Consider the following 18,848-nt stretch of genomic DNA (forward strand, 5'->3'; position numbering starts at 1 on the left):
CAAAAAGGGGCTTTTGGAAGGTTATGGAAAAAGACAGTATACTCAGTTTTCTCTCCTTTTCCCTCTAGATATAACTAAACTAAATTCCTGGTAATTATCCATCAAACAACAATAACAGAACTCTAAAAGCTGGAAGGAAAGAGGTATATTTGCTAGGAACCTCAAGTCTTAAGCAACAAGAGAGAATATGGTGAATCCTCTGTGTTTTCCCTTTATTTCCCATGTATCCCCAGACTGGGTTCTAGAGAAGCGTGTAACCCAGAACCACAAATAGGCATTGGGGTAAAAATACCCTGCATTCTCTGGCCAAAAGACTTGGAGAAGGCAGGGATGCCTGGGTGGCTCAGTCGTTAAGCGTCTGCCTTCGGCTCAGGTCATGATCCCAGGGTCCTGGGATCGAGCCCTGCATCGGGCTCCCTGCTCGGCAGGAAGCCTGCTTCTGCTTCTCCCTCTCCCTCTCCCTCTCCCACTCCCTCTGCTTGTGTTCCCTCTCTCGCTGTCTCTCTGTCAGATAAATAAATAAAATATTAAAAAAAAAAAGACTTGGAGAAGGCAAACACAACAGAGACCTAGTGGGGAACCCCAACTCCCATTCCACAACCTGGGCCACTCAATACTCCATTCTGCAGTGGCCTTGTAAAAGCAGCAAAGCCTTGGGCCATGCCAGGCCCCACCCCATAATGTCTATGGGACAGCAGTAGCAGAGGAGCGAAGTCCTGAACTAACCTTGTCCCTAGACCAACCCAGTCCCCACTTCAAGTCAAAGACAGCAGGCCGTATGCTCCACAAACAGCTGCAAAGCAGTGAAGTCTTTGCCCTTCCCAGCCACTGCTTCACAGACCAAGGTGACAGTGTGAATCACTGTTAGTATCAACAACCCAGACCTTACTTCACAATGAGGGCCCCAAACGTAGTCTAATCTAAGGCAGGAAGAACATAAAAGAACACTACATCCCCCATCCTGTCCTCCACCCAGTCATTTAAGAAGATCCAATCCCAACAGGTTCTGACTCCAACCCTCATTTGAGTGAATGAGGACATGAGGTACTCAGGAAAGCACCTTCCATTCATCTGACACAGCACCAGCAAGAACTGAGGAGGAATCTCAGCAGCATCAGGAATGAAACAGACTAAAATACAACTGCTAGGACTCTAAACACTTAACTGACACTGGAAATAAAATCCACAAAAGTAAGCAAGAACCTATACATTAAGCCAAAACAAGGCAACTATACGCTATAACAATTTAAATACAATCAAGAGTCTTCTAAAATAATAACCAAAATGTCAAGAATACAATCAAAATGACTGATTATACCAAAAGCCAGAAAAACACAACCTGAACAAAAACATTATGATCAATGGACACAAACAAACAAGATGAATCAAATGTTGAAATTATTTAATAAGAATTTTAAAGCATCCTTCATAAAATGCTTTAACAATCAATTATAAATTGATTTTCATTTGTTTCTCCTGAGTTACAAAGGAGAACCAGTTTTTTAGATTTTAGCCATTCTTTTGGGTGTGCAGTGGTATCTAATTACCATTTTAATTTAAAATTCCCTAATGACTCAAAAAATCCCTAATGACAATGAACAAATCAAACCCACAATGAGATACTACTTCACACCCACAAGATGGCTATTATCACAAAACACACACACATGCACAGAAAATAACAAGTATTGGTGAAGCTGTGGAGTAATTAGAACTCTTACACACTGCTGATGAGAATGTAAAATGACGCAGCCACTACAAAAACAGTTTAGTGATTACTCAAAATATTAAAAATACAATTGCCATGTGATCCAGTAATTCCTTTCTTGGGTATGTACCCAAAAGAACTGAAAGCAGAGACTGCAAAGATATTTGTATGCTCTCCTTCACAGCAGCATTATTCACTACAGACAAAAAGTGGAAACCACCCAAATATCCATCAATGGATAAATGAATAAAACAAAATGTAGTAATGGATGGATCCAGAAAGTATAATACTAAGTGAAATAAATCAGTCGGAGAAAGATAAATACCATATGATTTCATTCATATGTGAAATTTAAGAAACAAATGAACATATGGGGGGTGCAGGGGAAAGAGGAAAACCAAGAAACAGACTTTTTTTTTTTTAAATTCTTATTTATTTATTTGATACAGAGAGGGAGAGAGCAAGCACAAGCAGGGGGAGCAGCAGGCAGGGGAGAAGCAGGTTGCCCACTGAGCAAGGAGCCCAATGCGGGGCTCAATCCCAGGACCCTGGGATTATGACCTGAGCCGAAGGCAGACGCTTAACGACTGAGCCACCCAGGCGCCCCAAGAACAGACTCTTAACTACAGGGAACAAACTGATGGTTACCAGAGGGGAAGTGGGTGGGGGGATGGGTAAAATAGGTGATGGGGACTAAGGAAGGCACCTGTGATGAGCACCAGGTGTTGTATAGAAGTGTTGAATCACTATATTGTACACCTGAAACTAATATTAGATTGTATGTTAACAAACTGGAATTTAAATAAAAAATTTTTTTAAAAAGATGAAAATCTAAGATTCTATATATATCATTAGGATAAGATAGACCTTTTAACCAAAACAAGGTCAAAAACTATAAAAGTCAGTCAGGGGCACCTCAGTTGGTTAATCGACTGCCTTCAGCTCACGTCATGATCCCAGAGTCCTGGGGTCAAGCCCCGCATTGGGCTCCTGCTCCTCAGGGAATCTGCTTCTCCCTCTCCCTCTGCCTGTCACTTCCCCTGCTTGCACGCTCTCTCTCCATCAAATAAATAAATAAAATCTTTAAAAAAAAAGCTATATATAAAAAAAAAAGCTATAAAGTCACACATCTGACAATGAAAATAAAAAATCTTACTCATCATATGGTTAAAGATACTATAAACAAAATCTGTAAAAGTCAAGGGATCATTTGGAAAAATATCTGTCACACAAATTATAGATCAACAGTTATAGATACTCAATTCAAAGACCTTTCATCAACAAGAAAAAACTAATGGACAAAGGATATGAATAGACAACTCAGAAAAAAGGAAATTCAAATAGCCAATAAATATATAAAAAGGTGCCAAACTCAGTGGGTATCACAGATATAGACACTAAGGTGACAATGAGATCATATAATACTGATCAAACTGGCAAAAAAAAAAATAAAATAGCAAATGATCTATCAGGTAAGATATACTTTCCTACACTGCTGGTGTAAAAGAAAATTGTAAAGCTTTTTCTGAAAGCATGCACACACATGCATGCGTACATTTATATATGTTTTCATTCAAAGTTTACCTCAGCAGGACAATGGGAATAACAATTAGTAGCTTTACTTTTTTAAATCTTTGAGGCTTACTTCAAATGAAGGACTTTTCTAATTTGAAAAATGTAGATAAACTTTCAGAAGTTGCAGCACATAACTAATTAAAGGAAATGAACAAAAGAAGAGAGAAAAAGAACACAAACCATGTGTATACAAATATTGAAATCATGTTGTATACTTGAAGCTAACATAATGTTACATGCCACTTATACCTCAGTTTAAAAAAAAAAAATGCTCAAAAAGCTCATGGAGAGGGCCATGTGAGAAGAAATTAAGGCTTCCTGCTTGCATCCAGCCCCACATGAGTCATCTTGGAAAATATATTCTTAGCCCCCATCAAGCCTTCAGATGACTGCAACACCGGCCAACATCTTGACCACCACCTCATCATGAGAGATTTCAAGCCAGAACCATCTAAGCTGCTTCTCAATTCCTGACCCACAGAAACTACATGAGATAATATTAATCATTTGTTTAAAAAAAAAAATCTATTTGAAAACTCTTAAAACTACAGCCTCTGTAATAATTCTTACTTAATGTCTCTTACCATATCCTAATAATCAATGTTCTTACCACTAAAACAAAGAAATGAATATTCAAATAAAGTTTATTTTTCATGTTTAAAAAAAAACAAACACTGACCACTCTGCCTAGGCTGACCTGTGAGTTTGTCACTCAAGCCAACACATGCAACACCTTCAGCATCTCCTTTTAATTATGTCTAAGCAAATAACATCTATGGGGATGCCACCAACCTGATCTGTTGACAACTTCACTCGGTTCTACAATGAACGGCAGAGAGGCCTCTTTCTTCTTTAAAGAAACTGGAACTGACTTCGGATGAGATTTCTGGCACTGAGCCTAAAAAGATATATAACATTAGACCTATTAAAAATTAGTAATTCTGATTAAATACATTTGGTTTTAAATTGGAAAAAAACCCCAAGTATATAAAACAATAAACCAGCTGGTAAAGTTGTATACTGAAGTTAACTACTTTAGAAAACAATTTGGCATTACCTAGTAAAGTTGAAATCTCAAATAACCTAACACAGAAACAATGCTGCTGTGAACAGCAAAAAACCTATTCTGACAGTAAATTGGATAAATTATTGTATAGTCCTATAACAACATCACACATTCAACAGTGAAATGACTAAACTACAGCAACAGAAATAAATGACTGTTAACCAAAAAAAAAATCAAGTCACAGAAATATGTCATAATCCCATTTACATAAAGTTCAAAGTGGATACATGTAAAACTATATACATATATATATATATTTTAGGGATTAACTCAATGGAGGAGTTAACATAGCGTGCCTGATCATTTAAAGAAGTTGCTTACAGCAGGGCTAGCCCTTGGCTGGCACCTAGGACCTGGCTTTCAGAACGTTTCCTCCATTACCAGCTGATAAGGTTGTACCTACTATGCCAGCTGCCTAGACTGTACAAAAATGTGATTTATAGTGAACACCTGCTTTTTTTCCTTCAGGGAGTATAGGATTGTGGTGGGCGGAGGGTACCTATGTAACCAGCCCACAATAAAAATGGGTTAAGTCTCAGAAGGCTTCCCTGGGCAGAAAGACAGGACGTACACATTTCACTGCTGGAAGCAACAAGTACACTCTGTGTGGACTCTGCAGGGAACATAGAAAGCCTTACATGGATTCCTCCAGATTCTGCCTGAGGTGTCTTTTTCCTTTACCAAGCTGGCTGTGTATCCTACCTGGCTATAATAAATCTCAGTCACAAGAACAACTATATGATGAGTCTCATGAGTCCTTCTAGTGAAGCACCCAACATATGGATAATAGCGGGACCTCTGTCAGAGGTAAAGGAGGAAGTGCTGACACAAATGTCATTTGTGTCATTATGCAACTATAAAAAAAAGATGGGAATGATGAACAGAAAATTCAAGATAGTGGTTTATCTCAGAAAACTAAAGTTGATGTAACTTTCAAAAATCAGTGTAATATAATTTACCACATTAAAGAAGGTCTCTCAATTCTGAAAGAAATGGATCTGTTTTCATTCCTTGGAACCAAAGGCTATATATAGCTGACCCCTGAACAAGGGTGTGAACTGTGAGGGTCCACTTACTCACAATTTTTTGCAATAAATATAACATAGTACCATAAATATATTTTCTCTTCCTTATAACTTAAGACTTCTTTTCTCTAGTTTTATTTTTTTTGTAAGATTTATTTATTTTAGAGAGCAAGAGTAGGAGAGGGGTAAACTCTGTCCCTCTCGGACAGAGTCTCAAGCAGACTCTGTGCTAAGTTCAGAGCCTGACGTGGGGCTCACGACCCTAAGATCACAACCTGAGCCAAAACCAAGAGTCAGATAATTAACCAACTGTGCCATCCAGGCGCCCCTCTAACTTACTTTATTATAACTATACAATATATAATACATATACAAAGTGTTAATCAACTGTTTATGTTATCAGTAAGGCTTCTAGTCAAGAGTAGGCTATTAGTAGGTAAGTGTTTGGGGAGTCAAAAGTTATAAGTGGATTTTCAACTGCATGGGTGGGTCCGCAACCCTAACCTCTGTGTTGTTCAAGAGTCAACTGTATAGGGGCGCCTGGGTGGCTCAGTTGGTTAAGCGACTGCCTTCGGCTCAGGTCATGATCCTGGAGTCCCTGGATCGAGTCCCGCATCGGGCTCCCTGCTCAGCAGGGAGTCTGCTTCTCCCTCTGACCCTCCCCCCATCTCATGTGCTTTCTCTCTCATTCTCTCTGTCTCTCAAATAAATAAATAAAATCTTTAAAAAAAAAAAAAAAAAAAAGAGTCAACTGTATAATTAAGTGTTTATACAAGTTTCTAATGAATGTTATTTCTACACTACATAATTTTTCTTTCCAATTTGTATTGTACTTTTGAATAACTTGTCTTTATTCATTAGCTTCACAAACTCTATTTGAAAGTTTGCTATTTTGTAGAGTTAGGTCAGCCTATCCTCTTAAGATATAACCTATAAAAGATTCATTGTCCTTATAGCAATAAATCAACTTTGGTTTTCAGAAAATAACCAGATTTGCCAACCTGGATTAGGAACTTCAGCAGTTGTCCACTTTCCTAAAAACCTAATTCAACTATTATTTTAGGAGGGGTGAAAAATGACTGTGTTATAATTTGATAATTCTACACCCAGACCTCCGATTTCAAACACATGAAACATCAAGTCAAAATTTTCACCAAACACCTCTAAATTATAAAGAAAGTGAGTGGGAATATAGGATTCCCTTTTAAGAATAAGACTTAAAAACAACTAAAATAGACATAACTATATTGTGTAATGCTTCATTCATTAAAATATTAAAGCTCTTCTTTTTGACTTACCTCTTTCCTTGGTGACTGAATACAAATGTCTCCTATTTTAGGTGTTGAGTAAAGCAATGATTTTGTAGAATTTGTGCTAAAGTCCTTGGCAAGACCTTAAAAAAAGCAAAAAAAAAATTTTAAATAAATACGATATAAAATCTTTTAGTTACAATTAAAAGAAGCCCTAAATGAAATGTGAAGAAGTCTGTCAACTCTTTAAAAACAATTAGTTTAAAATTAAGTACAGACATCACTTCAACATTCAAATATTCCTAGAAGGCATCAGGAACTGAAAAAGGCAAACAACATTCCTGAAGAAATAATGTACTAGCTCTTTTTTCAGAGCTTATATAGAAGAAATATTGTTCCACTGTGTTTGTTTCTTTGGTTGGCCTATTCTCTTATTTCAATACCTTCTGATGCTGACCAGCACTTTTGAAAAGTTTTGCCATAATTCATTTCTGTAGAAAGAACTGCAAATCATCAAACATTATCTCTTAGAGATCCAAGAATTCTGCACACTTATTCCCACTACATGAAATAACTTTCTTTTGTGTATGATAATTATTTATGGACTCCCAGAGTACTATATCTAGTATGAATCTAGTATGAACTAAAGGAAATGACAATTGTTTTCATTTTTGCTACTATTATCCTCAGTGTAACAGGAAGTACACAAAGGACTGCACATGTACTCAACATTTCTGGGAAAATATTTTACATATATTTAAATGTTAGAATGCATTTGCTGAATTTAATATCAATTAATATCACAAATTTATATTTTCATCCAACCCAACCATCAAAGTCCATCTTGAAGATGCCTTACTATTTTCTTCAAAACAGTCTTGTAAGATTTCCAGTATGTTCTGGCCTTGCTTCGAATTAATGTCAGGTACTCTAATAAGAAGGAATGAAGGGAAAATGTTACATATCATTTCCAGAAGATATTTGCTATTTATGTTACCATCTACTTTGAAAATTTCATATCTCATTATAAAATTTCATTTTACTTAATGGGAAAAATATAACCTTCACTATCTAAGACAAAACAAGTACTTGAGAGTCCAAGAGTTTCAAGAAAAGTATCTGAAGCGGTATGTCGTTATCTACATTAACAATTATATTCCTTGACTGAAGAGCCACATCTGAAGCCATTTTAGACTACTGCTATATCTAAACAAGAATATAAATGGTTTTGGAGAAATCCAATCAGTACTAAAACACTTCTTTAATAAAAACAAAAACTCTATGGTCACAAGTCCTAACAGCTCCAAATAACAGTCTTCCCTTGAAGTTCTCAAATGCATTTTTTATTTAATATTATTAACCTTAACAGCAGCTTATGAATCAGTATAGAATTTTCACTGTAGTTTCACATGCAGTTGTAAGAAATAATATAGAGGAAATCCCTTGTTCACTTTATCTAGTTCCCCCAAATTGTAACATTTTGTAAAACTATACTATACTATACTACCACAACAAGGATACTGGTATCAATACAATCCACTAGTCCTATTCAGATTTCTCCAGTTCTACATATACAGTTGACCCCTGAACAATATGGGTTTGAACTGCATGGGTCCACTCACACACAGATTTTTTTCAGTAAACATACTGGAAAATTTTTTGGAGATTTGCAAAATTTGAAAAAACTCACAAACCACATAGCCCAGAAATATAAAAAAAATTAACAAAAAGTTAAGTATGTCATGAATGCATTAAAATACATGTAGATACCAGTCTATTTTATCATTTACTACCATAAAATACACACAAATCTATTATTAGAAGTTAAAATTTATCAAAACTTACACATACAGAACATACATGGTGTTATTTGTAGTCAAAAGATGTGAACAAATGTAAAGACGCAGTTTAAATCATAATGGCATAAAATTAACTGTAGTACATGGTGTACTACTGTAATAATTTTATAGCCCTGTTACTATTGTGGTGAGCCCAAGTGTTAGTGAGTATCCCCTTAAAAATGCCATCTAACATTAATCAACTCTGAGTGAGCAGAAGCAATTACTTCTCCAGTAAATTGTGGATTGCAGTAAAAAGTGATCTCTCACAGTTCTCCCATTTTTCATTATGTTTAGTGCAATACCGTAAACCCTGAATAACACCACGGGACCCACAAGGTACCACTAGTGATGCTGGAAATGCTCCCAAGGAACAGAGACGTCATGACACTACAAGAAAAAGTTGATTTACTTGATATATACCATAGAATGAAGTCTGCAGCTGTGGTTGCCTGCCATTGCAAGATAAAATAAATGCAGCATAAGGACTATTGCAAAAAAAGAAAAGGAAATTTATGAAGCTGTCTTTGCAGCTGCGCCAGCAGGTACAAAACCTTGCCATTTTGCAAAATATCTTTTTATCTTGTACTGAAAATGCAGCTTTTATGTGGATTGCAGGACTTGTTCAAAGAAAGGCATAAATATAGATTATAATATGGCTTGAGAAAAAGCAAAGTTATTATAAGACATCTTAAAGCAAAAGGAAGGTGAAGGATCTAAAGCTGGAGAATTTAATGCCAGAAAAGGATGGCATTTAGAAAGAGAGCTGGCTTAAAAAAAAGAGTCAAGATAACATGAGAAGAACCTTCTGTCGAACAAGAGGCAGCAGATGAGTTCCAACATGCCGTGGCTCAGGTCATGATTTCATGGTCGTGAGACTGAGCTCCCCACTCACTGCAGAGTCTGCCTAAGATTAGCTTCCTTTCCCTCTGCCCATCCACTGCCCCCACCACTTGTGCGCTCTCTCTCTCAAAAAAAAAAAAAAATCATCATCATCCCCATCATCATCATCACTAAGGGGGCACCTGGGTGGCTCAGCTGGTTGGGCATCTAATTTTTGATTTCAGCTCAGGTCATGATCTCAGGGTCATGAGATTAAGCCCCACATTGGGCTCCATGCTGAGTATGGAGCCTGCTTAAGAGTCTCTCTCTCCTTCTCCCTCTGCCCTTCCCTCCCTCCTGCTTGCATACTATTTCTCTCTCAAAATAAAACAGGGCACCTGGGTAGCTCAGTCAGTTTAGAGTCCGACCCTTGGTCATGATCTCAGGATCCTGGGATCGAACCCTCGTCGAGCTTCCCTCACAGCAAGGAGTCTGCTTGTCTCCCACTCTCTCTGCCCCTCCCCCTGCTTAGACACATGCGTGCCTTCTCTCTCTCTCTCTCTCTCTCCCTAAATGTCATAAAGGACATATTACTAAAGAAGAGAAGCAAGCAAGGGATCAGCTAACTCTACTATTTTGTGCAAATGCAGTCAGCTTTATAATCAGGACTGACTTACCTACAAAGCTGCTAAACCCCAGCTTTGAAGGAAAAAGATAAACACCAGCTGCCAGATTTTGGATTGTACTATACCAAGAAAGCTGGGCAATGAGAACCCTTCTTCTGGACTGGTTCTATCAATGCTTTGTCCCTGAAGTCAGGAAGTACCCTGCCAGTAAGGGTCTGTCTTTTAAAGTTCTTCTGATATTGAACAATGCCACTGGCCACCCAAAACCCCAGGAGTTCAACACTGAAGGAGTCAAAATGGTATGTCTGCCCCCAACACACTTCTCAAATTCAGCCTCTAGATTAGGGGGTCATAAGGACCTTTAAGACTTGTTACACATGGTTTTCTAGGGGAAGGACTGCCAATGCTATGGAATATGGAACAGAGAAAACATCATGAAAGTCTGGAAGGATTACAGCATTGAAGATACCATTATTGTTATAGAAAAAGCTATGAAAACCATCAAGCCCAAAGCAATAAATTCCTGCTGGAGAAAACTGTATACAGATGTTATACATGACTTCACAGGATTTATGATAGAGCCAATCAAGAAAAATCATGAAAGAGATTGTGGATATGGCAAAAAAGGTGGGGGGTGAAGGGTTTCAAAATTAGGATCTTGGAGAAATTGAAGAGCTAATAGACATCACACCAGAGGAATTAACAGAAGATGACTGTATGGAGATGAATGCTTCTAAAACAATACCAGATGACGTGGAAGAAGATGTAGAAGCACTACCAGAAAGCAAATTGACATTAGACAATCTGATAGAGGTTTCCAATTACTCAAGACTGCTTTTGACCTCTTTTATGACATGGGCCTTCTATGATACAGGCATACAACGAAACTAAGGTAAACAGCAGAATATAAAACCAAGTTTAGAGAAATGAAAAAGCAAAAGTCAGACAAAAATTATGATATAATCGCATAAAGTTACACCAAGTATGCCTGCCTCTCCTGCCTCCCCTTTTACCTCCTCCACCTCTTCTGTCTCTGCCACACCTGAAACAAGATCACCTCAACTTTCCCCTCTTCTTCAGCCTACTCAATGTGAAGACAATGAGGATGAAGATCCTCATGATGATCCACTCCCACTTAATGAACAGTAAATAATCAGCATGCCATACCATTAATAAACTCCAGTGTATCCGTGTGTCTTCATGTGAAAATCTAGTAACTGTATGGCAAGAAATGTATGAGACATTTTTATGTCATCGTCATCATTATTATCCTCTAAGTATTCATTGTGTAGAACACCTTGTGCAAAACTTGTATGGAAGTGGATAGCCTATCCTTACATAGGCATAAGGTGAGTGATATTTAATATAAAATTAATAATGTGTTATCTTACTGCCTTGTAACTTTCCTTTCAAAGAATTATATTTCCATACAGTATGTCTTTCCTCACAGGTAAGTGGTTTTATAAAAGTATAACAATGTTTCCAAACTATATTATGGATATAACTATAATACCATATGCCGAAAAAATTTGTAACAATTCTATCCATTAATGTATAGACTAGGCTACCATGAAACAATCATACTGACCACACCAGGCTACCATAAAGTAATCATACTGCTGCTTCTTTATCAATACCTGTTATACCTGTAAATAAATATGAATTTCTTTTCACATCATTTTTTCATGTCTGATGTCTAGTGCTAGTAATATATATAACAGCTACAGTGTTTTGTATCATATAAGACTATATTAGTAGGTAATAAGACGATTCCTCTTGTAAACAGACAACAAAAACTTACTGTTATCAATACAGTACAGTTCTGTAAATGTGTTTTCTCTTATGATTTTCTTAGTAACATTTTCTATTCTCTAGCTTATTTTATTGTAGAATACAATATATAATATACAGTATACAAACTATGTGCTGACTATTTATGTTATTGGTAAGGTTTCCAGGCAACAGTAGGCTATTAGTAGAAGATTTTGGGGTATCAAAATTATGTGAAGATTTTCAACTGTATGGGGGTCAGCAACCCTAACCCGAGTTGTTCAAGGGTCAACTGTACTCGTTTGTGCGTTTATGTTCATACTTAGTTCTGTGCAATTTATCACATCTGCAGGTTCACAAATTATCACCACAGTCAAGATACTGAACAGTCCGCATTACAAAGATCCTTATTGTCTTTTTATAGCCTACACCCACATTTTCTTTTAGCCCCACCAAATAAGCTGCATCTTTGTAATATTACCATTCAATCCACTCTATAAAGTGCTTTCCCCATGGCTGTCATTTAGTCAGAACTAAGACTGCCTCTTCCTGATCCATAATTTATCAGCTGAATTTCTTCTCTCACTGGTGCTAAGTCACTACTCTGCTTGCATTAATATTTCTGTAAATATAAAATTACTAAGTAGACTATACCTAATCAGTGGGCACAGAAATCATTATGTTAGAAGTAATTTTTCCCTTCTTCATTTAAAAATCACTTTCTGAAGACAGACATAAAAATGGCCTTAAAATCCAATATATAACTCACCTGACAGGTCGGCAAAATCTTCTTCTGTAGTCATTTTTGAGATGATCCTAAAAGAAAAGTAAATCACCCAACTGGTGAAAACTTAAGTTCTTCATTTATTCATTCAGCAAGTTTTGCTAATTGCCCATTATAGTACTATAAAGAGGAATTCACTGGATCAAGTGAAAGAAAACTTGCCTCATATCTACTGTTTCAAAATCTTTGCTTATATTATTTGCTCATCCTGGGATTTATTCCATCTTTCTCTTTTTCTTCCACCTGCCCCCATACCTTTTCTATCATCAAAATTCCAACTATCTGTGCTTCTAATAATTCAAATTGGTTGACTAGCAATATCTACTCATCTCCTTTCCTTGCAGGCAGATCCCTGTAAAATAATAGTTAAGCATTAAAACGACATAAAACAACAATGAAAAAGAGAATGGAAGAGAGGACCATCTATTAACAAACAAATTAAACAAATTTCTAGAAGATGGAAAACAAATGGAGTATGTTAATTGATGAAACAGAATAAAAGCAGTAGGAGCCAAAAGTAAGCTCGGAGGATCCAGTTTCTGATGAAGAGTAAAGCTGATCTGCCCAGGAAAAAGCCGTAACAATGTTGAACTAGGAAAACTCGAAATATGAAGGAGGAAAGACTGAGAAAGGGAACGAACAGAATAACAGACCCCCACATCCCCTACCCCATAAACACAGAGCTAACTGGCTAATTGAATTTAAATTAAAAAAAAAAAAAAAAACACAGAGCTAAAAAAATTTTATTCTATTGTCTCAGTCTTAAATATCACTAGCATTTATGGATCACCAGACATTTAAAAGTCTCTAAGCAAAACAGGAAAATCAAGAACTCATGATGTAATGTATTGTGATTAGCATAACATAATAATAAAAAAAAGATATAAATTTTTAAAATGGAAAAGAAAAAGGCCCAAGAGAAAACTGAAACCAAGAATGAGAAAGAAGAGCATAACCCAACATATAAACCTGTCGAATTATTATGCTGTACATTTGAAAGTAATGTAACATTGAGTGTCAACTAGGCTTCTATTTTTTTTTTTTTAAGATTTTATTTGTTTATTTGTCAGAGAGAGAGAGAAAGAGACACAGCACAAGCAGGGGGAGAGGCAGGCAGAGGGAGAAGCAGGTTCCCTGCTGAGCAAGGAGCCCAATGAGGGACTCCATCCCAGGACCCTGGGATCATGACTTGAGCCCAAGGCAGACGCTTAACCGAATGAGTCACCCAGGTGTCCCTATATTGATTGATTGATTTGAGAGAGTGAGAGAGACAGCATGAGCAGGTGGGAGGGGCAGAGGAAGAGGGAGAAGTAGGCTCCCCACTGAGCAGGGAGCCCAATGTGGGGCCTAGATCCCAGGACCCTGGGATCATGACCTGAGCAGATGGCAGATGTTTAATTGACTGAGCCACCCAGGCACCCCTCAATTAGGCTTCTATTAAAAAAAAAGGGGGGGTGAGAGAGAAAGAAAACGTAAAAGCAAAAAACAAAACTCTAATTAGTACCTTCAAGAGAGATTTGAAATACTGGACTCATAAAATAAAGTGGTATACTATAAGCAGTGAGACCAAGAAAAATTCTTAATAATTAAAAATATCACTGCCTAAAGTAAAAAATGCAATAATTATGAAAAAGCTAAGGATATTTCTGGGAGGGGAAAAAAAAGACAAAAAATGAAGAGGAAGTGGAAAATGGAAGAAAGAATAAAACAAAGAAGATCTAAAAATCAGGAGGTCCAACTTCTGACAAATTGCTATTCCGGGAAGAACAAAGAAAAAGGAAAGAGATAACTCTAAGAAAATACACAAATTCCCTAAATGTGTAGGGCATAAACAGCCAGCATGATGAATATAAGAGAATCCATACCTCGGACATAATAGTGACATTTATGAAAAATTGAGAATAAAAAATACTAGAATGCTTCCAGAAAGAAAAAAAATCATTAACTCCAACCAGGAAGCAGCCCCATCACTGGGAACAAGAGGAAAAATAAAACACAGAGACATGCTGATTTTGGAAGTCGAGAGCATTATCTGAGATACTTAGGGTACTATCTTTTTATTGTAAAATCAAATCTAGTTGAAAATTGGGTAGTCATAGGATGAACAGCATGCTTTAAAAACTATTATCAATACCAAATATTTATTGAGCCTTTTACTTGGCCCATTGGGATATAAATGACCCCACCACATATAAACACTCTCTTTACCCCACTCATGCATCTGACATTTTTATGAAGAAATTCATAAAAGAAAGGCAGAGATCACAATGTGAAAATAAACTGTTTATTAATATCATTGATGCTATTATTATCAATCACAGATTTTAAATCCATGCCAACATTTATCCAAATAAAACACTGATCATGGTTTAAAAAAAATTAAAAAGGAGAATGAGAGGACAAGCAACAGGCTGGAAGAAAATATTTGTGGGTGCCTGGGTGACTCAGTTGGTTAAGTGACTGCCTTCGGCTCAGGTCATGATCCTGGAGTCCCAGGATCGAGTCCTGCATCGGGTTCCCTGCTCGGCGAGGAGCATGCTTCTCCCTCTAACCCTCCCCCCTCTCATGTACTCTCTCTCTCTCTCTCTCTCATTCTCACTCTCTCAAAATAAATAAATCTTTAAAAAAAATATTTGTAAAAGACACATCTGGTAAGGACTATTATCCAAAATATAGGAACAATGCTTAAAACTCAACATTAAGAAAACAAACAACCAAATTAAAAAATAAATGGGCCAAAGACCTTATAGCTCAAGTAAGATGATGTACAAATGGTAAATAAGCATATGAAAAGATGCTTCACATCATATATCATCAGGGAAAAGCACGTTAAAACAATGAGATACCACTATACCTATTAGAATAACGAAAATCTGGTACACCGACAACTCCAAATGCTGGTAAGGATATGGCACAAAAGAAACTCTCATTTATTTTTTTTAAAGATTTTTATTTATTTATTTGAGAGAGAGAATGAGATAGAGAGAGAGAGCACGAGAGGGAAGAGGGTCAGAGGGAGAAGCAGACTCCCTGCTGAGCAGGGAGCCCGATGCGGGACTCGATCCCAGGACTCCAGGATCATGACCTGAGCCGAAGGCAGTCGCTTAACCAACTGAGCCACCCAGGCGCCCAAGTCTCATTTATTTTTGAATGCAAAATAGTACAGCCACTTTGGAAGAGTGTGGTGGTTTTTACAAAACTAAACAGACTCTTACCATGACTTAGTAATCGTACTGCTTGGTATTTACCCAAGGGAGTTGTCCACACAACAGCTGTCCACACAACAATCTGCATACAGATGTTTATTGCAACTTTATTTATAATTGCCAAAACTTGAAAGCAACCAGATGTCAATTAGGTGAATGGATAAACTGGGGTACATCCAGACAATGGAATATTATTCAGCACTAAAAAGAAATGAACTATCAAGCCATGAAAAGATATGAAGAAACCTTAAATGTGTAATACCAAATGAAAGTCAATCTGAAAAGGCTATGTATGTATTATTCCAACTACATGACATTCTGGAAAAGGCAAAACTATGAAGATGGTAAAAAGATGAGTGGTTACCAGAGTTGTGTAGGGAGGAAGGGGTAAACAGGCAGAACACAAAGGATATACAGGGCAGTGAAAACACTCTCTATATGATACCATAATGATGGATATGTGTCTTTAGATTTTTGTCCAAACCCACAGAATGTGCAACACCAGGAGTGAACCCTATTGTACATTATGGACTTTGGCCAGTCCATGACGTGTCGATGTAGGTTCATCAATTGTAATAAATGTACCACTATGGTGGGGGATACTGATAATAGGGGTGGCTAAGCATGTGTGGGGGCTAGGGGGTATGGAAAAATCTCTGTACCTTCCTGCTTAGTTTTGCTAAGAACCTAAGACTGCTCTAAAAAAATGAACTCTTGGGGCGCCTGGGTGGCTCAGTCGTTAAGCGTCTGCCTTCGGCTCAGGTCATGATCTCAGGATCGTGGGATCGAGTCCCAGGTCAGGCTCCTTGCTCGGCGGGGAGCCTGCTTCTCTCTCTCCCACTCCCCCTGCTTGTGTTCCCTCTCTCGCTGTGTCTCTCTCTGTCAAATAAATAAATAAAATCTTTAATAAATAAATAAACTCTTTTAAAAAAGGAACCGTGGGCATTTGGTAAATTTATTCCCTTCCTTTTCCTCCAATGAGAATGGCTTTATTCCCTTTTTTTTTAATTCTACGTAATGTAAACAATGTATGTGCTCACAGTAAAAAGTATGCTCTATAGCATCCTTTTATACACCTTCATGCATACAAGCATACATTTATAACTTTACGTAAGTGGGAGATCACTGATGAAGATTTTCTTAAAAGGGGAGAGATAAAGTAGAAAATACAGTAGGAAGGGGCTGATATGGGTTGTATAATATACTGTAACCATAAGCAAAGTGTGAAATACAGAATAGTGAATACCAAGAGAGCCCAGAAACGGAAACAAAAGATTAGTGCCCGCCCCCTTTAGTCATTCCCACCTTAAGCACCTTTTAACTAATAGCTGCCTTTCAGAAAACTTTATCAATAACAGATACCCATCTACAAATAATCTGCTTCTCCAGACCATCAAGTCCACACTTTAAAGGCGTCCCAATACTTCTGTGGACAGGAAATTATTTGGAGGACTAAGAAGTAGATTTAGGCCAAAAAAAGTAGAAATCACAAGATTCTCTGAAGAGAAAGATGCCATCACAAACAAAATTAAAAAAAACCTTGAGGAAACAATACACGGAAATTAACTCTGGCTATCGGCATACGATCAGCGTTGATCTCAAAAAATTCGCGGGCTTTCCCACTGAAATCTCCAAGAAGCCACAGCACCAGCTAAACATTTACATTCTCCCCTGCCCCGAGCTCCGGTTCGCCATAAGCGGCAAGAGCCTGCACTTACCAGACCCGACGCAGCCATGTTTCGACCCGGCCCCCGGAGTCTGGCACGGAAGTACTCGCGGGCCGTGACTCGAAGAAGCCTGGCACTGACAAGAATCGCGGGAGGAGCGGTTAGACTGAGCCCCAGGAGCTCTCCTGGGGTGGGAGGCGGCAAAATCGAGAGACCTGCGAGCCAGTAAGCGCGCTACCGACGGTCCTCACCCATTGGCGCAGCCCTTCACAGGCACAGCGCCCTGCAAACTCCGGGGTTTGAAACGGTCTGCACATGCGCAAACCGAGACGAGCAACCCAATAGAAAGCCGTTACGGGCTCGCCCCTTCACTGGACGCTCCAACAGACCAGCCCATCGCAGCGTCCACCGAAGCCCCGCCCCATCTTTCCCGTAGCCCCGCCCTCCCTCTCTACTTAACGCTGGATCCTCCTTCGCTCCCCAGCCAAGCGGAGACTGAGCTTAAAAAGCTGGAGTTTTACTTAGCTAGAGATCGTTTCGAGAGCAGCCTTTGCCCTTGAGCCCAATGTAAGACTTGTCAAGGGTTCTCATACAGTAAAAAATAATACTTGGAAGGATAAGAGGTAGAAATTGCAGAAGTTGTTTGACGAGAAATATTTCACTATGCAGACTTGTCAACCACCCCCAGCCCGTCTATGTATCAAATCTGAAAGTCATAATAATATAATGATGACGATGTATTCTTTTTTCGGATATGTAGATAATATTTTCATGAAGCATTGCCAACAAAATGACCTAGGTAAATATCTGTCATTTAGGTATAATATCCTGAAGGGAGTCTTTATCAGGAGTCTTGAATTTACTCAGCCATTAGCAATGTCATCTAGGACAATTTGCGCCACCATTCTGGGTGTTTCCTTAATATAGTTATATAATGGGAGAGCTAAATTAGATCCTCTGAAAACTTGACCATTTTATGATTGTATGAAACGTGTCTATTTTTTGTGATTTAATAAAAATTTGCAGAGAATTTTAAACAGAAAATACTTATTGAATAAATTCATTAGTCAAGAGTTGAGCTAATAAACTTTTTTAAACTTGTAATGATTTAACAAATGTTATCACCTGCTGAGGGTTTTTATTTATTTACTTTTGGTAGGGAAGAGAGGTTATATATTAACTCTGCAATCAGGCTGTATTCCATTCTACTTCACAAATTCTGCCATAGTGGGCAAGTTAAACTATTTCTTTCTCAAATCCCTTGTCTGTAAAATGTCTGTAAAACTGATGAGATATTGGATTAATTCCTTTTAATATCTAGGTGAAATTCCTGGAACATAGTAAGAATTCAATAAATAATTATTATTTAGTATTATTATGTATTATTAGTATTATTATGGAGTTTTTTACTTGCTCTAGCAGAAGTTTTGCCAATCAGACTACATAATATAATTTGATGCTGTCACATTTAGAACAGATTATAATAAAAACTATCATTTATTCAATTCACA

At 37.6% G+C, this 18,848-nt stretch overlaps 1 protein-coding gene across 4 annotated transcripts in view; it reads right to left on the reverse strand.

The window, feature by feature from the left end:
* The window catches only part of CENPC (centromere protein C), a 79,156-nt gene extending 61,515 nt beyond the window's left edge, over nt 1–17,641 (reverse strand). For all 4 annotated transcript variants that reach the window (XR_012377933.1, XM_025887461.2, XM_073891756.1 and 1 more), the window contains exons 1-5: nt 17,389–17,641; nt 12,450–12,496; nt 7,484–7,554; nt 6,673–6,767; nt 4,076–4,181 (exon numbers count right to left, since the gene is read on the reverse strand). Coding sequence is in view for 3 of the 4 variants with exons in the window: in XM_025887461.2 (XP_025743246.1) it covers nt 4,076–4,181; nt 6,673–6,767; nt 7,484–7,554; nt 12,450–12,496; nt 17,389–17,406 (337 nt within the window). In the remaining variant the exon portion in view is untranslated. The remainder of the gene's footprint in view (nt 1–4,075; nt 4,182–6,672; nt 6,768–7,483; nt 7,555–12,449; nt 12,497–17,388) is intronic.
* Between the last annotated feature and the right edge of the window lie 1,207 nt (nt 17,642–18,848).

Source organism: Callorhinus ursinus, unplaced genomic scaffold (assembly GCF_003265705.2).
Source record: "Callorhinus ursinus isolate GAN/ISIS: 27379988/994484 unplaced genomic scaffold, GSC_fseal_2.0 scaffold4, whole genome shotgun sequence".
NCBI classification, from domain to species: domain Eukaryota; kingdom Metazoa; phylum Chordata; class Mammalia; order Carnivora; family Otariidae; genus Callorhinus; species Callorhinus ursinus.